This window comes from Alligator mississippiensis, chromosome 16, assembly GCF_030867095.1.
Source record: "Alligator mississippiensis isolate rAllMis1 chromosome 16, rAllMis1, whole genome shotgun sequence".
Lineage (NCBI taxonomy): Eukaryota > Metazoa > Chordata > Crocodylia > Alligatoridae > Alligator > Alligator mississippiensis.
This window is the reverse complement of record NC_081839.1, coordinates 29,198,779-29,221,428: the sequence shown is the minus strand read 5'-3', so window position 1 is coordinate 29,221,428 and position 22,650 is coordinate 29,198,779. Positions and strand designations below refer to the sequence as shown.

The window sequence follows — 22,650 nt, the reverse complement described above, 5'->3', positions numbered from 1 at the left end:
CCCAGCACTTCACTCACCATATAAAAATAACCCCAGTAAACAACAGGCATCGTTTAAAACCTAGCCATGTGGGTTTATGGGCATATGCAAAACACATATGCATAACAACTTCCTGTAGGATAGTTCTGAAAACTTTCAGGATTACTAAAGGACAGGGCTCTATTCTGCTCTGCCACTGGTCTTCTGGGCGAGACAGCAAGTCTGTTCACCCTCTGTGCCTCAGTTTTGCCATCTCCCTCAGTAACAAGGCTTTTGTTGGCTGAGTTCATCAGCACTCAAAACACCACCACAAAGTATTTGCCTAGAGGAGTAGCTGACCTAGGCACTGGGAGCTGCTCCATTGTCTAAGGAGTCAGGAAATGCTTACGATATCCAGGACTGAGTCCCAGTCAAGTGCAATCTTTATCGACCCTCAAGCTACAGCTGTAGCGCCACGATACACCCTACTGTATACACATTTAAGGTATTGGCGTGGCATCGATCACCTTAGTATCAAAGCAGCTCACAGTCCAACGCATTTGTCCTCTCAACAGCCCTATGCACTTGGGCAGTGCCATTATCCCCATTTACAAAAGAGGAAACAAGGCACAGAGTTTAGGGTGCATTTTTTTTAAAAGGTATTTAAGCATCTAAAGATGCAGGGTGGGATTCTGAAGAGCTGATGAAAATCTCCTGCACTTCCAGGCACTGGTTCCCCAGTGATCTGTATTTTTTCTATCATCACCTTCCTCCCACGCTTATGACAGCCCCCCATAACCTTTAAGCCCAAGGGTGACTTGATACAATTAAGAGGTCACAACTCCTGCCACCCTACACTTTTAGCACATACATGAGGTCATACAAGTTCCTTGCCGGTGATCAGGGGAAAGGAAACCACCCAGTAGGAGGGTATGAGGCTAGGTGACACTGACAGAAAATGGAGAGGGAGGCAGAGCCCCAAGTGTTGATGAAGTCATGGTAAATCCACTCCCCACCCCGTTGAAAAGGAACCAACAGCAACAGCAGGTCTGTGCTTCTACAGCGAAGAGGAAGTTGGTGCAGAGTAGCAGACGGGCTGTATTACACACCGCAACATGACTTTCATCACACTGCTTTGCCTATTGGCTTTGTTACCGCTGCAAGGTAAGTGGCATTGATTGCTTTATTCAATCCTCTGCCTGAAAAGCTCTTGCATTGAATTATTGTTTTCAGAACTTCATTGAACTTAATGCAGGATGGGGGTTTTTTTCAGTTATTAACTACATTGTATTATTCTCACTCACCTTTTCCAATAGGGATTGCTGTGACATAAAGGCTACTAAAATCCAATTAGCCTAAAGTCCAGTTAATAATCATCTACCTTATGAGACCTGGAAGCTTAGTCAGGAGGGTTGGGAACCAGGAACTCCAAAACTTCTCATTTTGCACAATGAGTCATGGTCAGAAGTAGCTTGCATGACCTTTTGTTTTGCCCAGCCATAAAATGGAGCTAACAGTAGCTGCAAAGAGTAACTTAGTCTTTGAAAAATGCTTTAAAAAACATAAAGCGCAATAAATGCTCGGTATTATTAGTCCTCTAACAAGATGCATCCTTTAAACATAGCTTGCTAATCTGCATCTCATCTCTCTTGCACACCCAAGCAAGGATCACATGTGGACAAGTCAAATAGAGACTTAAGGTTTAAATCAGGGAACAAGCACATCTGCCATCTATAGATTTCATAGACATTAGGGCTGGAAGGGACCTCGGAAGATCATCGAGTCCAGCCCCCTGCCCAAAGGGCAGGACGTCAGCTGGGGTCATAGGATCCCAGCAAGATAAGCACCCAGTTTCATCTTGAAGGTGTTCAATGAAGGCGCTTGAACAACCTCCGGCGGCAGGCTGTTCCAGACCTTGGGGGCTCGGACAGTAAAGAAATTCTTCCTTATGTCCAGCCTGAAACGATCTTGTAGCAGTTTGTGACCATTCGTCCTCGTCATCCCTTGGGGCGCTCTGGTGAACAAACGTTCCCCTAGATACTGGTGGTCACCCCTGATAAACTTGTAGGTGGCCATCAGATCACCCCTGAGCCTGCGCTTTTCCAGGCTAAAGAGCCCCAGGGCTCTCAGCCTGTCATCGTAGGGTCTGCTTCCCTGACCCCAAGATAAGGATCCTTGCAGTGTTCACTTCCGATCCTTGCCGTTTCCATTTCTGATTGTTAAGTCATGCACGTGTGGTCCTAGCAGAGTCCAGTATGAAATCCCAAAGGATCCCCTCTCTCCACTTCTTAAAGCTTTAAGAGGAGAAACTATAGAAAGGTATCACATTATTGTGGTAATAATGCAAAGCTTCTTTGAGAATAATGCAAAGAACATCACAATAGTTTTAGTCACCTATTATGAATCAGAATCCAGATTAAACTTCATTGTCAAAAGAACATATTACAAGGTGGTATTCTAGTGTTTTCTTTATTAGTAATTGTGCTAGTTTACATAATGGTAATCCTTTGAAAATGTCAGCTTTATCTTCACCCAAACTGATATGGTTATCTTGGTATTGGCAGTCTCCCTTGTACCTAGTCTAGGAGATGTCCATGTGCTCCAAAATGTCACCTTTGTAAAAGGTAGTTAGTTGCCTTGTGATTGTAAAGACAACCTTGAAAACAGGAATACAACATGCACTATCGCAATGATTTCTGCCTCAATCAACAGCTGTACGAGGCATGAAATAACCTCACTCATCTCCATTCTCCTGCTTCTTGCTCCGTGGAGCCAGACAAAGGGCAGGGAAGAGGACAGAGCTGGCTTCTCCAGCTTCCTGACTGCAAGCTAAAAGCTGAATGTGCAGGTGCTTAAACAGTCCTTCCTCAACAGTAGATGCCAAGGTCCCCCGTGGCTGAGCAGAGCCCCTGAACCTAGCTAGGAGCAGCTTCTCCTTGTCAGGGAAATCCTATCCTCCAAAAGAAAAGCACATGTTACCTCAAGATTTTTTTTCAGTTGTGAACCACAACAGTGTGCAGAGCTTGGAAGCAGGAGACTGAAGGGCTTTTCATGATAGTAGAGTGTATTAACATTGCCAAACCAGGCAGGTCAGCTTTGTGGGAACGGGTCCCAGGAGGCTGATCAATTTTGTCATAAAAAAGCTGATGGGATTCTCTTCATTTGTCCTCCTCCTCCTCCTAACATCCCCGTGGAGATGGTATTGCTCTAATGGGGCTGTGCTGCCAGAAACTCCCCACAACCAGCACGCTGGGAACCCCCAAAGGCTGCTCTAATTTATTCCATGTGCCAACCAGCCTCGGAGCCATTAGAGCATCTGTAGTTGAGCAAAATACAGCAAAACCCTGTCTCTCCTGCACCTGTCCACAGGAAGTCAGGTTGGGATAGGCATTTATAAACTGCTCAAGTATGTCCCTATGCACATCTGTGTATGCATATGTATGTTTAAATATTTGCCTGTGTTTCTGCACATCTGGTTTGTGCACAACCTTTCACAGCATCTGATGAAGTAAGCTCCAGCACACAAAAGCTTGTGCTACACACACACACACACACACACACACACACACACACACACACACTAATTGAGATCATCTATAAGGTTCAAGTCTACCCTGCCTTCAGATTAATGCATCTGGCTCTCTCTCTATGTCCCTATGCCAGGATGATCCTACCATGACCAGCTACCGTTGCTTCAGGACCAGTTGCTGATAGCACCGTGCAAAGCTGGTCCTTGGCAGGGAAATGGATTTGCCCTATGAGTCACGGGCGACAAAGGTCCACTTACTCACGCGGAAAGTTTGTGCGCTTTCAGTTTAGAGGGTTTTTCTTTTCTTCTCTTATTCTAAAGAACATGTTACCTTCAGAGTCTGTTTCTCTCACCTCAGAGCGTGAATTGAGAGACCCCTCCACCCCCCTCATCCTGCTCACAAAGACAGGAAATAGTAAATATAGATGCAGAAAGGCCCCCGTGGAGAACCACAGATGAAGTTGTCTGAGCTACTCTAACAAAACAAATTTGTGACACATTTGATAAATGGGACACATTTGATAAATGGAAGTATAGGGGACTCACAAAAGGAACGTTTTTACTTGAGGTCACCAGGCCTCTGGCTACAGCCTCTAAATGCCATGAACCCTGAAAAACTAACTTATTGTTATTTCCCCATTACATTGGGTCCTTTTCACCTTAAAGAAATTTAATTCGGGGAGCTGGGGAAGGTATTGAAAGTAATACAAGTCAAAGTCACTTAAATAGAACATGTACAACCAAAGATACTTTAATAGAAGAAATTCCAAAAGAAGCAATTTCTTCCTAAATCACAGCTTCAAGTTACTTAAGTGGGGATAACTTTTGGCTGTGCACCCTCCAGTAATGCTAATACAGCTAATAAATAGCACATCATGCTCCTGGCTTGTCTTGAGCACCTAGGATATGGCTTTGGCATTTATAACATAAATAGAAGCCTAAAGCCATGCTTGTTGAATGAACTTCAGAAATGTGACCATAATGCTAGTAATGGGTTGACCACATAATCTGAAGTCATTAGAATTTACCAAGTATCACAATATATAGATTGTTAATCAAGGCACCACTTTTATTATTGAGCATAGCTCTTTCATCTTCCTCTTTTTTCATACCATTAGCCGCTGAGCTGCCTTGAATGAATTCTTGCTTTAAGTCCAATAGCTGTGGTTGGACTAGAATATAATGACACGTCTCCCCTTACTTGTATGGTTGAAAATCAAGAACATTTCCACAGAAATCAATGGAATTTCATTAGCTTAAAATGAAGACGACTCAAGCCTATGGTAGCGCCTAATAGTCCATAACTCACAAGGCTAAGTCAGGATAGAAAAGAGACTCATCTGAGTCCTTCTTTAGTGCAAGACAGCATCCTCTGTGCTTACTAGTCCTGTCCAGACAAGGAAGCAAATTCTGTAGGGCCTGCTCCTCTTCCTCACCTGCTTTAAACATATATTAACCAATTATATCTTAACCATTTAACCAATCCCATTGCAGTGACAGAGCATCGGCCCCCAGTTTTTAATCTGTTAGCAGGCTATAGGGTCTTCCTTGTGTTTCTGGTTTTGTGCCTTATAGTTGTGTGTGAGGATCTGAAGTGGCCATTTGGGGAAATCCTTAGCTAAAATGTTGCAGGTGAATGGAGGGGACTGGATTTCCTGGCCCAGGTAGCCTCTTTCAGTGCTGTGTTCCCAAGCCCCATGAGACAAGTCTGTTCTGCAGCAATACCAGCTGACAAGGCCAGATAATTGTGACAAGATTGCCCCAGATGACAGAAAGCAGAGGAATCTGTCCAGCTCGACAAAGCATCCCCTTTTACAAACAGTCATTTCTCCTTGCTACTTCTGGGTTGGGAGAGCACATGTAATCCAGTTTGGAGTGAGATAGGGCTATGGATCCCCACCTGCCTTACAAAACTGCCACTGACTTTAACGGCAGCCAGAAGGACATAAAACATTGAATTAGTTTTACTTTTTATAAAAAGGCAGAAATCAAAAGCTTTCCTGTAACTCAGACCAAAATCATTTCCCTAAAGTTCAGAGCTCCTCCACCCACTAGTCACTCAGTGCAGACACAGACCTGAAAAAAACACTGATTGAAAAACAAATTCCCATAAGTGCCTATTTATTTAACTCCAATACAGTTGCTTCTGTTCATAATTTCTCCAATGAGTGTTTGCTTGGAGGAGGCACTTCATTTAAGGTCACAAATCATTTTCACAAAGTATATTGCAGATTTCAGCATGATCAATTCTGGCTGTGAAGAAACAGCCTGGATTTACTGCCTGGACGTAAAACTACACAGAAGGAAAAAACAGAATCTCGTTTTAGTTGCATATGTTGGGCCAAAGCCTCAGATCTTGACTTCGGTAGAGCTCCCTTACAGTTTACTACAATGGAGCAGTTTTGAACAGATCAGATTTGATTTTCAGAGTGCTGAATGTATACAGGTATTAACTTCAGTGGCAGCCATGGCTGCTCCTTACTTCTGAAAATCAGGCTCAGTAATTCAAAATGTATCCTCTTTTCAATCATTGGATCAACTTTGGTCCAGACTAATAAGTAGAAGAGACTTTATTCACTGAATGAATCTATTATTGTCTTCACTGGCCTATTAGGTTGATAAGCCTCAAGCCTTGGCTTCAAAACCCCTGCCACAAACCTTGGTTCTGTTGGGAATTTCAGATGAAATCCTACAGGTCAAAGAGATGAAAATACTGAAACCTCTTCTCATCCGTGGATGAACCAGTTAAGAAGTTTATTTTGGAATAAAAGTGTCCGTATGGGGAGATATACCAATATAATCAGAGTGGTAAAATTATACCGGTATAGTCAAGCTGCTGAATTTCTCCATGTAGATGCAACTTTCTTTAGAAAAAGAGCAGGGGGCTGGTACATTGTGCTTTGAGAAAGGCAGCTAATGTTTCACAACTGTTTTCTTTGGCAGGGGATTTTCAACCGGTTCACAAAGAAAGTGCGACTGTGGAGGAGGGAAAGGATTTAAAGCTACTCTGCAATATGCTCGGAGACGGCAAATCAGACTTGCAGTGGTCAAACCCACAGGGCTTCATCATTTTTCTAAACACCCATCGGGGTAAGTGTGAAAACCTAAGCGCAAGCTCCTTCCCATAAGGCAGGGGAAAGGTGGGCTTTCCTAGCTCCCACCTAATGTGGCATTTGACTCAGCTGGAGCCTAGCCATTTAGATCTAGTCTGCAATTAAGCCACTTTTCTACAGGAAGTTGATGAAATGGAAACCCCACCAGAGTGGTTTGTGAAATGGGCCTCAAACGATGAACTGTACTTACCACAGACACCATTACCCCTGTGCAGAAATGTGGCCTGGTCTTAAAGGGATTGAGCATGCTGTTGATGAGATCTGACTGATCCAGGCAGCAGTGGCTGATCCATTGCTTACAGTCCCCATTGTTATTTTCTCTATTAAAGAGGCGAAAGTTTTGCTAACAAGTGGGATAACCAGTGACTTCTCTAGCTGTGGAGACTGCCAAGCTATACAAATATATCCAGTTACCTTGTCTGCTCCTTCCCAGGTCCTGCCTGCACCCATACACCATTTCATCATTCCTAGACAGTAAACTCTCTGGATTAGGGGAGTGTCTTTCTGTTATCTTTTGTGCATTCATTCTCCTATCACAAAAGAGGCCTGCTTGTTTTTGGGACTAGTCTGCTCTACAAAGCTTTGCCAAGAGAACCTAGAGTCCCCCCCCCATGCATGAAATTCCTCTACAGCACCAAAAGCCTCCTTTAAACCAACTCTGCCAAGCACTGTAAGGTTTCTGTTGTTGTCCAGAAGCCAGCAGAAGGCATGTGTAGAAGCTCCTGTACCTTGTGCCACGCTCCCTTCAGCAACAGATGCTTCCCAGACAGCACTTCTCACTGCTGGCTGGGAGTCGGTTGAAGCTCCTGGATGTGTTTGCTCTGCTGCCTGTCCCCAAAATTTCTGGCAGCAAGGGGATGAGGCATCTATGAGTGTGTCCCCACAAGTGGGAATGTGCATTTCCCTTGGGGCAAATAGCAGTGGCACGATGTGTACCGCTGCTACTTGTCCCTGAGAAACACACCTCTGGCGTGCAACACGTTATCCTAGGTTGGGTAAGGAAGTCTGGGACCAGCAACTATGCTCGCTCCAGCAGCCTTACCTGGGGTCCTGCAGCCACAGTGATCCTGCCACCATTTGTGCCGCCCCACTTTTTTTAGGCATGGGTTTTTTCATCTCTGGGAACACCTGCATGTGCAATGTGCAGTGTGAGCAGCATCGCAGATGCGTCTGTGGTGCTGCATACTGCACATCTGTACTCATCTGGACACACCTCTGAGAACAAAGTTATCATGAGGCCCGCAGCCTAGGTGCCTGGGGAACTAATGTTGAACAGGGAAGTGTCTCATGAATTTGGGTACCTAAACCAGGACTATTTGAATCATAATTCTGGATTTGGGTGTCTAAACTCCACATAGGCCCTGCTTAGGTTCCCATGTCCTTTGCTGGATGCAGCATTAAGGCATTTGCAAACATCCTGCCAATTTGACTTCAATCCCGACACGGTATTACAATACACAACACAAGTTATCAAGTGCAGTCTACATAGTCAAATCCCCACTAGCATAACTATGCCGATTTCAGACCAGTTGAAGATTTGGCCCTAATCCTAGAAGGATGTGTGATAATCTCCCAGTTGAATGTATAGTATTATATAACTACCAAATATGAGGACAAGCATTTGTAAAGCACCCCGATCAAAACATCAGTGTTTTTGCTTCTCTCCGATGTTAGTAGAGGAACAGAGCTCTGCACCACATGCAGACAATCCCATAAATGCTTCTTGTAAGAAGCTCTGTGACAAACTGCCCGATTAATCATTTTCTTCTACCCTCTTTAGAGCAAAAGAGGTGTGCGCCTAACCCAGTTCTCTTTCATACATTACAGAAATTTGATTTTTTTCTCTCACAGTTAGTCATTTCCAACAATTAAAATGCTCCTTTACTTTTCTCATTAGTCCAAATACTTTTAAAAGCCTCATGGGAAAGAAAAGGAAAAATAAAATCAGTTTGAGGTCTTTGAGTCTCCCTGGTGGCAAATCCAGTTCCCCAATTTCAGTTCACTTTAAAGGCACATGGTTACTCTCTCTGCTGCAATTGTGGTGAGAATCAATGCAAATTGCTCAGCTCAGACTAAGGGGTCACGTAGCAGAAAGAGGAAAGAAGGGGCTGGGTAGCCATACTAAGGATTAATATGCTGAAGGATCTCTATATCCTAGGGTAAGTGTTCATTAAAGGAAAACTGATTAATCAAAGTTAGAAACAAGGTTTGCGACTACAAAATGTTACTGAATCCTCAGGTGTAAGGTTATCATTACCTTTATGTTGGTCACAGAGAAATAAGGTCCAGAGAAGTGAAGTGACTCGTATGAGGTCACATAGCGATTGGGACAGAAGTTCAATAAACCTATTTAACCTAAATCAACTAAGTCTGATACTACGTTCATCCTAAACCAGATCAGTGCATATAAACCACTTTCAAAATTGCTAAAACTACTGTTGTGTTGCAGATTTGAACTAGTTTCTGATTGCTTACACTGGTTTGTGTCATTTCTGTCCCTAGCTAGCGAGTCATTTTGAGGGACAGAAACAGAACTCAATTCCCTCAAGTTTCAGTCCTCATGATAGCACAGCCCCTTCCACCTCACCAAGCTTCATCTTTCTAGCCACTTAGAGAGCCCAACTCATCAGGCTTTTGATAGCTACAAACAAGCGTACATTAATTCAGCCCTGTGAGGGAGGAATGTCTAAGAGGATGAAGCCGCATGCTTTGGTGGAAAGGACGATGGACTGGGAATCAAATTAGGGTCTGGACCCGATGATCTTACGAGGTCCCTTCCAGCTCTAATGTCTATGAAATAACGTGCATTACGGACCAGCTCTGCCTGCTGTCTGATATGGGGCAAGTCATTTCCATGTTTATCTACCCTCACTTTTAGTTTCTACCCCAAAGAGATGTATAGTTCAAATAAATTATATGAATTAGAACCAAGTGCAATGGGGCCCCAGTCTTGGCTGCAGCTATAGTAATGGTAATGTTATACCCATTTAACAGATGGAGAACTGGGGCAGAGAGATTAAACGATCTGAACAAGATGAATCAGGATGTCTGTAGCAGAGCACAACCACAACCTCTGGTTACCCGAGAGCCAGAAGAAGGTCTTGGGTACAAGCCCAACCTATCTGCCAAATCATTAGTTACTTCCACCTCCACATACTGTATATTTTCAGTCATCAGTACTTCCCAGTTCCAGCTACGAATATTTTGCAGTAGAATTATTTGTTTATACTGAAAGCAGACGAATTTTTAAAAGTAGTTCACGCACGGTTAATAAAACCAATTCCCCCCATTATCACTCTGCATAACTGTGCTGCTCTTGGCTCCCTTAAGCCAAGGGACTTACTACAGTATCCTTTTCTTTTTTCCCCCCTTACAGGTTTAAGAGACCAGAGGTTTGAGCTTATCCATTATTCAAAGGATGAATTATTGGTCAAACTGTCTAAAGTAAGAGTACAGGATGAGGGTGTGTATACGTGCTTTGACTATGGCACACCAGTCAGAACGAAGACTGTGAACGTGATGGTGTTAGGTAAGTCCCAATGAAGGAGTGAAATATATAAGTACCTAATAAAATCTAGGCTCCTCCTGTCATTCTGCCTGAGAACAAAAGGTTACTATATTGTACTTTAGTTTTAAGTACTGATATTGTAGTGTTCACTGGGTTCAGTGAAGACTGGTATATGTGAATGAGGAGAACTAGACAATAAACTTTATTTCTGAAGCAGTTAGCCTTTGCAGACCCTTTGTCCATCTCTCCCAGGAACTGGTGAGGGACCATCTCCCACTTCGCAGGTCTTCTAATGTGGGAAGCATCTCTAAAGTCTAACTTTTACCGCCACAGGCATGACATGCCATGAATAAATAACACCTGTGGATAGTAATACATAGGAAAGGAGGAGGGCAGCCACTAGGAAGAAATAAAGCCATTTCTTTGTGTGGGTCACAGACAACTGGATTGTCAAATTACTTGGTTAGGGAAGATTTGTGCTTCTTAATCTTTTTGAGTAACTGAATTGAGGTTAAGGAGGGTCCTGGCATCACAGACCAGTTCTCGCAGACTCCTGTTTAAATCTGTGGCACACAAAGATGGCATATGGAAGAGCCCCAATTCCCTCGTGAGCTCAAATGAATGGAAGCAGGCAATGGCAGAGCCCAGCAGCAGCAAGAAAGTAGGCATGAAGGGGGCAGATATTTTTATAGGTATATAGACACCTTTCTGCATCTCCAGGTGCCTTAATATCTCTAAAACTCGAAGAGTCCAGAGCACCAGTCCCAGGGTTAAACCACAGCAAAATTGTCTTAGATTAAGTATCCTAAGTGCAGTTAGTTGCATCAGAAACCAAATTCCTTGTCTCCTTCATTCTTGGACAGTGCAGGATGAAATATTGCCTTGATTTCTCCCCCAGAAATCAGGGTTTGAATTACAGGGAAGCTCTTGGGGCTGAGCCCCGCCCCAATTAAGAGAGGAGAGCCACCCTATAAGATTTAAAAATCATAACCAGGGGTGGGGGATCTCCAATTATAGTAGGGCATCATGATGGGCAGCCCAATTATTTTTTTGCAGACCCCACCAAGAGTCAAAGCGTAATTCAAACCCTGCCAGAGATCCCCGTTGTGCCTCATTGGATGCAGAAGCAGTAGAGCCAAATCCTTTCATCACCCTCCCCACTTCCCCTGACTGTAAGGGATGCACTGGGGACAGAAAAAAAAAAAAAAAAAAAGGATGGAGAGAACACACTATCCTCTACCTACACTCAGCTGATAGACAGCCTTTTGGGAACTGTAGCCAGCTGTCACAAGTTGAAACAGCCACCAAGCTGCTCTATCCTGCAAGGCCCCAGCAAAAATTAAGGAAACATGAGTCAGGGAATGTATCTTCACATGCTGTAAAAAAATAAAATAAAAAATTAAAAAAAAAATAGTGCAATGTATCTTGGCTGGGAACTCCTATAACTGAAATCATGAGTAATAAGATATCGCAAGATGCGTTTAAAATAAATCAATCATGAAACTGAATGCAAAGGATGTCCTAGCTCATTGTGTCTCCTTGTTGCAGCGGCTCCTTCCAAACCACAGCTGGAGGCATCAGATATTATTGCTGATGGTAAAGAAAGAAACATTGTACTAACTTGCTCCACACAGGGAAGCAAACCCCCTCCCCGCATTACCTGGCTGCTAGACAATGGGATAGAAATCTCTGGTAAGTTTTAAATAGCGGTGGTCAGACTTTGTTTTAAATATCATTTCTTTATCATATCACTCTTTAGCGCATTTGCATGGGAGAATGAGACACTCTTACTGCACAACGTACTACTCTGCCCCTTGGTCTAGGATTGAGGGAGACCAGGGAACAAGACACTGGCTGAATTTCAGAGTTTTTCTTGGACTCCCTGTACAGGGAAGGGCCCAATATGAACATTCACATCGGACTCAGAACAGTCAGCCTTGTGCCTAAATTCAAGGATTTTAGAAGCCCAACTCCCATTGAGATCCATGAGACTTGGGACCTCTCTGAGAATCTGTACCTTTGTACTCATAACACAATTTTCAAAGCACACGTGAATTAATGCTCTGAATACCTCTGGGACTAAGCTTCCTCATCTATAAAATGGGGCAGTGGATGAACACCATGTCCCAGAGTAATCGCTCACACCAAGTCCCATTGCTTACAGGGGGTGGCATAACCTGCCCGCCCTTAATTTGCTCAAACCACATAGCAACTCAGTATCATCAAAGCCAAGATTAGAACTCATGAGATCCTCATTTCTAGCCCTGCATTTATTCCATCGGACTATGATGTCAGTCTCAGCTAATGAGGTTTCATCATTTAGTGCTCTAGCGCCTCAGCAAGGACGTGCATCGAGAGAGACAACTGAACAGGCAGAGAGACTTGCTAATTTACTAGCCTGATTTTTCTTGTTTGCAATGCAAGCAATTGCTTTAAAGAGTGTTCCAATAATAACTACCTTGCTGGCCAATACAGTAGCAGGCGTGAAAAGAAATGCAAGTCACTGACAGATTTTGGGCAGGGAGAGGAAGAGAAGTGGAATGCCTATGAGTACTGATCTTTGTCTGCAAATAGGCTTCCACTTTATTTTGGGTTACACTGCAAAGCTTAGAAACCTTAGCCTAGTATCTTGATGCAAGATATGTTTTAAGAACCCCACCAAGAGGGTTTTAGCAATTAAGAAGAGTTCATCAGTCTTTTGACATTAAAAGTAGTAGATGATTCAGACACTGTTAATGTCTGATGTACCTGGTACTGAGTAAAATCATTTACAAAATATTGTACCTTAACAAGTTTGGAGATCAGATTATGTTCATTTAATAGGGAAGCCTAGTGAGAGTTGAAAAACTGCAGCTTACCCAATAAACTCTCCTGGAAGTTGAAATCTGTGTGTGGTAGGGGAACAACCAGAAACTGGAGCATCTTATACCTAAAAGAGCAAGGCGTCTTTTGACCTTATGTTCCACCAGCATCTGGGAACCCTAATTGAACAACTAGAGCCATATTGTTGCAAGCTGCTGTCATTTGTGATTAGTCTAATTAATTAAAGGTTTTAGGATGGGGGTGGTATGAAAGGTTGCTGATTTATCTTGTCTGTTCACAGGATAGGCAAATTAGTGGATTATTACTTTGAATGGAAAAAAATCTTTTGTTCTGAATGACAAATTAAAATCTTCCTCTACAAAAGGAGTAAAAAAGCAGAATTGAATAGGCAACAGATTTCTCTGATTCAAAAGTATATGTAGTATCATAGCTAGTAGGCAGAAAATTAGATCCAAGAAGAGGTTTTAGCCTAAAAGTATAAATGGCAATTTATGTTATTGATCAAGAGATATCATGAATTCATTTTAAAAGATTAACCTCTGCAGTAGATAGTGACCCTAGAAATCACTGCATTGCTAACAAACTTAAGGGTAATAATTTGAAAAAACAGTTATCTATGAAAATTGCTTTAGCACATGTGTTCAGTATTGTCATGTGTCCCTTTAGATCATTAACTACACCTTTGCTTTCCGTGTGGTACCGATGATCAAGGGCCAATGTCATTTAATGGACTGAGCGCTAAACCAGCAGTCCAGGAAGCCCCAATTTGGCTCTGCCACTAGTTAATTATGTATCCATAGGCAAATTATTTAATCCCCAATATCCCTTACCCCTCCTGCAAAATAGGGATTACGTAGCAGTTAATACATGGCATCGAAAATTAAACAGAGCTGTATTATTATCATTATAAGAATGAAAATATTGGGCATGCATGGTAAATATTTATAGACTTAAAAACTACTTTGTAGAAATATAGTACCAAACCCCAGAACAACTTCACTATTGTTACAATGCTGCAGGCCCGGGGCACCCAGTTTTTTGTGTTGAACCCAGATCCTGATCCTGCTTCAAAAGTAAAATCTCCCACTTCTTGGGTTTAAGTCCCTTTGCAGGATGTAGCTATGCCATGCAATTAAGTAGGTTTTTTTTCCCATTCAGTAGAAATCAGTGGTGAAGGAATGCAAACACACACACAAACACTTGCACACACACCAGCCATTTCACTGCAGCATGCTGCGTGCGTGATCAGTGTTAATATGGTAGATTTTGCTTATAGTGAACTGTGAACTCAGCCAGGTTCAGTGAAACACCTGGGTTACTTCAATGCACTGAAGTGAACTGAACTGCAATTGAGCCATGCTCTTAGACAACAACTTCATTCTGCCGTAATCCATTTACTCAATGGAACACACTCATATGTCTTTAGCAGACCAAACGTAATGCTGATTTGTGGTTGGAAAGTTTTTCATTAAATTGTTTTTGACTTAAGCACTTAAGTGTTTTCCTCAAATGGTTGCTTAGGTGACACCAAGCACAGGTTTGAGCACGACGGAAAGAAATGCAACACAACCAGCACCCTCACAGTCCATGCGTATGGCAAGAATTCAATAGCCAGCTGTGTCGTTCGCCATGAAACCTTCAGAGAAGAAAAACAGATGGTGTCTTTCCGGTTTGAGCATCTCAGTAAGAACCTTTCTTATTTCAGCAGTTTCAGACAAGATCTGCCTATTGGGAAACATCAGGCAGTGGATTAGGGCCCTGCTCTGGGTACACACTCCTTAGCAGGAGCTTTAAAATATACAATAGCTGGATAGGCTCATGGCTGCTAATGTAAGAGGCACTCCTGGCCAGCACCAAGTCAGTGCCATTGCACAATTTGCACTGCCTTAGTAATAGCTCTGCTCTTGGACCAGTAGAGATTCTTTCTTGTCATTTCAGGGAGAGCAAAAGACTGTATTTCAATCCTTAAAGCTGCTCTGGCTGTCTACGCTCCAGTCCATTTCAAAGTGAAGCAAGCTGTCTCATATATATTATGCACTAGGAGCATCCATGTAGCTCAGAGTAACTAATGCACTGTAAATGCACATTCCAGCTTCCTTCATGCTAATTGCCCCAGGTAGACGAGTCCCAAATCACCCCATGCCTCATTTTACCCATCTTTAATGTGGATCAAATTCTTCTCTGACTTGTATTGATATTGTCAGACCCGACCAATATTTGTAAAGAGCTTTGATCACTTCAGATTAAAGGAATTGAGAAAAATTTAAAGTATTATCATTTTCCAGTGACTACTACAGACTCCACTACAATGGCATTAGAAACGAGTATGACGACCTATGAGAATCATCATTATACAGGTAAGTGTATTTAAATAAAGCCACTGACCTTAACAAAATAAAATCCTGCATAATATCAATGATTGACGGTCCTAATTTTAGTGCATTGTCCGTTCCCTTAGAAACAAAAGAAACTGCTACTGAATCTATGACACTGCCATCCCCTGCTGGCAGATCTCTAGCAACAAGTGCCCAACAGGAAGATAACTCTTCTCAGATGACTGCTGGTTGGTTCCACATTTTAAGATCTTTTCACTGCAGTAAATTAAACAATGTCAGTTTGGAAGCCGAGCCAAATTAAAGCAATCCTGAGCTTAGAGGGGAAAGATTTGATGTTACCAGAATGAGTGGCCAGATGTGTAAATGCTAGAAATGTTAATGGTATAATTTTAATGGCATGTACTGAGTTCACTTGGACATTAAAGTGTCTTTGTCCATAATGCAAACAGAAAAAACAGTTGCTACATATGAGTACAGCATATGGTTCGCACTGTGTTCAGAACTGTTGTTCACCTCAAGTGACTGCTATAGAGTCCAACCCAAATATCAGTCCAGTTTTCTCTAAAATTTCCCCTGCAATTTATTGCTAAATATTTTAAAATTCAGTTTCTCCTTATTCCATATAATTTGGATGAAAAAAAAAATGTACAGCTGACCTTAAATGAAAACCTTAGAAGCAACCAGCTCTGGAACTTGGAGAAGTTTAAATCTGAATTCATGCTTTGAGGGGTGCACTTACGGGTGAAACATATTCTGATTTTTATATCTTATTTGATGGATTCCTTTAGGGTCTGACCAATTATCGATTCCTCCCTCCGTAACAGAGGAAACATCTATTGCCAGCTTACCAGCTCTGCCTACCCACCAGAAAGAGCAACTAAACATCACCACTGCTTGTAAGGACCATGCTTTTTCTTGTTTTAAATGACATTGAGTCAATTTGTTTAAACTGACATGTGTGGAATACATGAAAAGGCTAATGAGAGCAGTCTGATGTTCCTAGCATTGCAAAGTCCCTTGAAATGTAGGAGTATAACACAACTGAGCAAAAGTGATTGTTTTAGAATTGCATCCATTGTAGAAAGATATTGTGGCCAGATCCTTAACTGATATAAGTTATCATAGCTCCATTGATGAATCTGCCTTATGCTGTTGATATGATTGATTACAGTTATGAAGTTTTTAAACTTATCCTTATGGGTGCACTAGATGGCACTGTGCAACAGGCTAAAAGAGGGCAAGCCTATTCAGTGTGCCTGAAATGGCAGGTCTAGTCAAGTGCTAAACTGCAAAGTTGCCCCCATGTACCAAAAAAAAAAAATTACATTACCAATGTGTGCAAATTCAGATGCATCAACAGTAAGATGTAAGTTCCTAAACCTGTAAGAGGTTCCCCCTGGCTCAGAGAGATTTGGAAATAGATATTAGAAAGCTCTGTCCTACTGAAGTCAGTGTAATCTGTGCCTTTGAACTCCTCCCTCTATTTGTATAGCATCAGTTGATACAGCATGTAGACCAATTTTGTTATGCGTGTTTTGAGTTTTCCCTAGGCTCCGGTTGTACATAGTTTAGTTACATCTGTGTAATTAAAATTACAAAATATTTCTCTCTATTTCTTTAGGGTCAGAAACAACATCAGGTGCAACAGTAAATGAGGAATTCTCTGGTACAGAAGAATCAGCAATTAGTGAAGAATATACTCAGAATTATAATGTCACCACTGGTATGCTTAATAATGAACCATGAGCTTTAGTGAACTGGGTGCAGAGAGGGGCAGCAGGGAAAAGGGAAAGGAAAGGGAAAAGAAAATCAAAACATTTTCTCATTTCACCTCTACAGAGCCACAAGGAACAATGAATGACACAGACAGAAAAAACAGTACAGATATACCAACTGTAAATCCTGAAGAAGTAACTCAAAACTACAGCACCGCTGGTAAATGTCTTAAGACTAAAACAATAGCATCATTTGCAGCTGAGGAGCAGGGAGTCGAGGGTCTATGCATGCTGAATGATCTTACTTGGGTCACTGGGTCACTTAAACTCTACACTGAGATCATTAAATCTTTGCAAGGAATTTGGATCTCATTTGTAATAGGCATCCACATCCCACAGCTGATTTTGAAAAACTCAGTCTCCTGTATGGAAACCCAGAAATCAAATTACATGAACACAGGAATGATTTAAGACTTCACTTCAGTGGGTGGGTGGTGTCTCATACTTTGAAGGTGGAAAGTATTTAAAATTAAAAGTAGTTAATGATGTCTTGAGGTAAAGATGTCAGTCACTTTCTCCACTTACATTTTCTCAGTGCACAGCTCGGTAACTCGGGCTGAGGGTGTGACTGTAGATTCAGCTCATTGGAAACAAAGTGATGATTCCTGTTTGCAAATGCAAAACCATTTGCTTGAGAAGAAAGGTGTTTTATTCATGTCTTCACTCACTAACATTGGGTGGGATGCTTAAAAATGCCTACATCCCATTGGTGTTCTCTTGGGTACTTTCCCTCCCAATCCCCACAACAGCATTTATTATAAACCGAAGTAAGAATTTCCATAACCCATACAGAGAAGTTCCAAGTGTCACCAAATACTGATTTGATTAGACTGTGTATCAGGTATGCACATAGCTCAGATATCTGTAAAGAGTTTGCTGAAGGGGGAAAAAAAAAATCAAAACATTTTCTTACTTAATTTCTATAGAGCCACAAGGAACGGTGAATGGCACAGACAGAAAAAACAGTACAGATACACCAACTATAAATACAGAAGAAGCAACTCAGAACTACAGCACCACCGGTACATTTCTTAAGACTAAAACAATAGTAGCATTAGTGACATGAACTTGCAGCTGAGAAGCAGGGACCCTAGTTCTAATCAAATCTACAAGCTCAGGATGTGATGCTGGCCAAGTCCCTTAACACGTATACATTCCAGTTTCCTCAATTGTAAAAATAGTGATAACGCCACTTCAAACAACAATAATAACTGCAGATCCTTGGAGGTTTAACTACTTGACTCTCCTGCAGTGCTTTGAATATATATCATAATTAATATAAGCAAAAAGATATAAAGCCAGGGTCAACTACTGTAAATCAACATAGGACCAATAAATCAATGTTCCATAGGAAATTATGAAAATCTGGCCCGCCTGCTTTCCCTGGAGTTATTAAATGGGGAATCGCTGATCAGTACTATAATATACTAATTGTTGGGTGACTTCCTAATAAGGCTTGGCTGGTGAAAATAAACCTAAGTCCATTGATTCCAGTGGAGTTTTGCGTGTGTATGCCAGTAGATTTGGCACAATCCCTCTGGGTCATGGTGGAGAAGTGAACATGGTTGCTTCCTAGGTTGTATGCATTTTCTGGGACCCCAGTCCAGAGCCAATAGGAAAATCTCCCATTGATTTCAGGGGATTTCATCTCTGAATCCAGTCTTCAGGACTGTCAATTTGCAATGTACAGTCATCAACGATCACTGGTGTGCTAAAGTACTTCACATTATCTGCCTTGTCTATTCCTTTATTTCTGTTGAACTAGCCTCTGCGTCCCTACCATGTCACCTAGGAATGCTCTCTTCTTAGGTAGTCCTCAGCATAAACTCCCTAAGAATCACAGTTCACACTCTGACTGCAAACCATTTATTTCTTTGTTAGAAATTAAGATCAAGTCCAAAGAAATTGGAAACAAGAATAAGAAGCTTCTCCTACCAATCCTGGTGTCTTTACTCATTTTGGGGCTGCTCATTATAGTCCTGCTTTTTATGAGGAAGCTGAAAAAAGCGCACAGAGTGTGGAAAAGAGGTGAGTGACTGCATAAATGCCAGTCACCAATATTGCTGGCAGTTTTGGATGGAATTAACTGATGGAGGGGGCTGCTAATAGTACATGGATCTTGTCACCTCTAGATCACCGGTTAAAATGAAGTCTATGTCAGCAGTGATTGCAATTTGTTACACGCAGCTATTCAGGATCCTGTCTGAACTAGCAAGTGGGTTTAAGCCTCAGTCTACATCACAAAAGTACACCTATCAGTCATTGGCACTAACTAGCTGCTCTTAAGCAGTCCAAGTACTAAATGGACATAGTGACTGAATCACCCTTGTAGGTCAGGATCTGTGCATGCTGGGGTGAGAGGTGCAAACATATGCAAGGGCCACAATTTATTACTGACATTTGTTATTTGCACAGAAAATGATGCTTCAGAACAGACCCTGGAGAGTTACAAATCCAGGTCTAACGAAGATAACCCTGTCCCCGAGAAGAATGGGCAAGGTAAGCTATCACCAAGCCCTAGTTCAGTGGAGCTCCCCTGCTAGAGTTTTGCTACCAGCTTCAACCAGGGCCGGTTCAGACCGACCACATTTTATGATTTGCAGAAGTGATTCCAGTAAGAGGAAACACAAAGCCATATCATGTTTGCTGGGGCTTTCATCTTAGCTAAATGAACAGAAGTTACTTGCCAGTTCATTTGACTCACTGCACACACTTGCACTTCACCAGCATTGCCTTTACCCTGCCGTTCCAGTGCGAGGCCTCTGTTGGCTTCCTTGCTGTGAGGGGCATCACTGGACTCTACATACACAGATGCAGCTTTCTGTTAAAATGCAGAGCTTCCTGAAAGTGGAAGAAAGTTTACCAAGTTTTTTTATAAAGTTCATTTTTAAAATAAAAAAAATATTTACGGAAAAATATTACTAGGTCTAGAGTGTGCGTCGGGGGAGGGAGGCAGCAAAAACCTCTTGAATGGGATTTTCACAGAAGCCTGAAGTAATCAAGAATATATATCCTGCAGGTTGGGCACCTTTGGAAATCCCTTTTTTATTCCAAAATGTTCACATTCGAATTATTTCAACCAGCTTCAATATAAAGCACACAAGGCTATAAATCAACCTGCCCTGGCAAATATCTCCATCGTCTCAATATCTGATGCATCTAAAAGAGCTGATGAATGCATCCTATACTGATGGATATCCTAGCAATATGGGAAATTTAGATGTTAGAATTCCTAAACTTGCTAGGACATCTATCACTACAATACAGAATCATTACCTCTTAGAGAGTTGTCTGCAATATCCCAGTTAGGATGCATTTTAGCTGAGCTCAGTCCCTCTATCTATACAAAACCATTTACAATTATGCTTTTATTTTCCAGGTTTTAACCAGAAGTCCGGCATGCAATATGTAACTAATGGATATGCAGAAACTATAAAGAAGAAGCCAGGAGCACAAGATGTTTCAGTGTTTGCAAAACAGCTGGCCTCCGGAAGAGAAACTGATGTATAGCGATTAGGATTTTAAAATGGCATTGTACCACGTACAGAGGCACAATGTTTTCTTCTCCTGTTTATAGTGATCTGTTCCTGTGAAATACTATGGATCCGTTTGATAATATCACAACAGGATTTCAAACTGAGACAGAAGTCCCTGATAAAATGGCTAATCTCAATCCAGATTCCAGTTCAGATCATCTATTAATGAAAAGAGGTAGATGAAACAGGTGCTGATAGGAATCTCCTGGTGACTTATGCTTTTAATGAGCTGTAAACTCCAGCAGATTCAATTTGTGGGTGTCATAAATGGGGCCGAGATGTACCAGATTGCTGAAATGAGTCATCTGTGGTCCTGACAATGGGAATGCCCAGCTAGTTATAATACATACAAGATACAAAATCACTGAGAGCTTCCTTCCACACTTCTGCAGCCTCCTGTCTAAACCCAGGACTAAGAGGCAGGGACTCCTGACAAAGTCACTCAGGTCAACAATTTTTAAACTGGGGAATCCAAAGAAAGCTGCACCCATTTTTCTCATAGCAGATTACAGCACTTCATCATAAAGAAAGTGTGCAAACCAGAGTTTTGATCAACAGTAGAGGGCACTGAGATTACTGCTGGAAGGCAATTTCCTTTTTGACACAAGGGTTGAGGATTTCATTATAAAAGGCTGTCAGCTTCCAGTCTATTTTAATATTGGTTTAACAATAAGATTTGAATTGTTTAATATTTAAACAGATCATAAGGCCATATAAGCAACCCTGGTTGGCTTGGTTTGTAAATGCTGTTTAATGATGAACAGTCACTTCTGAACAAATATATTTTAAATACTACATATCACTAGCATACAATACCAGCTATTTGAAGGCCTTTGAAGAAGTCTTTTAAGAAACAGTCTGCTTTCAGAAGTGGTAGTTCTACACGTTTCAATTTTACAATGAAACATTGTATTTTATCAAGTGAATTACGATTATACTTAATATGGCTTGTTTATTTCCCTTACTTAAAGTACAGTAATACTTTAGGCATTAGGAAAGCACAGTCTTCACAGTAGGGTCTGTATAAAAGCACATTATATATGTGTGTGTGTGTGTGTGTGTGTGTGTGTGTATATAGGAAGATGGGGGATACTTTTAATTGAGGTTTTGTTTCCAGCTGCACTGACTGATTTATCAGCATTGTTCTCTTCCTCCTTGTTTGTAGCAGACATGTTTGTTATATGACCTGAAGCTGCGATCAAACTCTGTCGTTTTATTATTACAGTTTTCACTGATGAGCGTTTCAGCTTCTTCTCTTAAAATAACAATAGTGAGCTGTTTAGAATGACATTTTTTAATAAACTGAATTTAAAAGTATAATTATGCTTTCCCCCCCCCCCCCCAACCTAGTTTGCATGTCAGTGAATAATAAAATAGGCATACAGCTAACGATGCAGAAAAGGAAAAGCACTAGCGGTCACAATGGTATACCACATATTAAAAGGAATTAGCCAAGTCTCAAGTCTGCCAAGCATTAGGACAGTGCAAAAATCAATATGCTAAAAGGTAACAGATCTGTCAGACTGGCATCGTCATCACTGGCATATTCAGTTATCAGTTGTCACGTAGTTAGGTACCTGCCATGACAGTCGGTTTTTTGCATCCATCAGTTTTAATTGCCTGGGCTCACTGATACTTTGATATTCCAATCCAGTTAAAGAAAGGAGGCTCTGGATGACTCCATTCTGTTGCAATGACTGATCTTCAAATACATCAATAAAGAATGATCTAAGAGTTTGTTTAAACTTGAGCATATTTTTAATTGTTGCCTGCTTCCATAAATATGGTTTAAGCAACGGTGCTGTAGAAGGTGAAAAAAGGCACAGTCCCATACCCTAAAAACCTACAATTTTACAAAATACTTATGGACACACTTTACTTACACAAAAAGTTCCCTAGATTTAAAAGGACCTCTTCAGGTGAGCAGCCTTCAGATGGGTGCGATTGCCTTTTTGACCTCAATTGAGCAATAGATGATACTGCGAAGCCAGAAGAGGGTGCTGCTGCTTCAAGTGTCTAGTTGTGTTGTCATCTTTGTTATAAAGGGCTTAATACAGTGGTTCCCAACTGTT

The 22,650-nt window shown here is 41.6% G+C and overlaps 1 protein-coding gene across 1 annotated transcript; it reads left to right on the top strand.

The window, feature by feature from the left end:
* Positions 1–1,073: 1,073 nt before the first annotated feature.
* On the top strand, positions 1,074–22,312 carry CRTAM (cytotoxic and regulatory T cell molecule). The gene is made up of 14 exons (XM_019487342.2): positions 1,074–1,122; positions 6,431–6,577; positions 9,977–10,129; positions 11,657–11,800; positions 14,453–14,614; positions 15,217–15,288; positions 15,390–15,494; positions 16,056–16,163; positions 16,889–16,990; positions 17,107–17,202; positions 17,969–18,064; positions 18,924–19,070; positions 19,458–19,541; positions 20,422–22,312. The coding sequence occupies exons 1-14, from the start codon at positions 1,074–1,076 to the stop codon at positions 20,550–20,552; spliced, it is 1,596 nt and encodes a 531-aa protein (XP_019342887.1). The 3' UTR covers positions 20,553–22,312.
* The last annotated feature ends 338 nt before the right edge of the window (positions 22,313–22,650 follow it).

What these genes read in the sequence shown, in the direction of transcription:
- CRTAM (XM_019487342.2), top strand. Translation starts at nt 1,074, where the DNA reads ATGACTTTCATCACACTGCTTTGCCTATTGGCTTTGTTACCGCTGCAA. An exon ending in GCACAGAGTGTGGAAAAGAG is followed by an intron (nt 19,071 to 19,457) that starts GTGAGTGACTGC and finishes TTATTTGCACAG; the next exon opens with AAAATGATGCTTCAGAACAG. An exon ending in CCCCGAGAAGAATGGGCAAG is followed by an intron (nt 19,542 to 20,421) that starts GTAAGCTATCAC and finishes TTTATTTTCCAG; the next exon opens with GTTTTAACCAGAAGTCCGGC.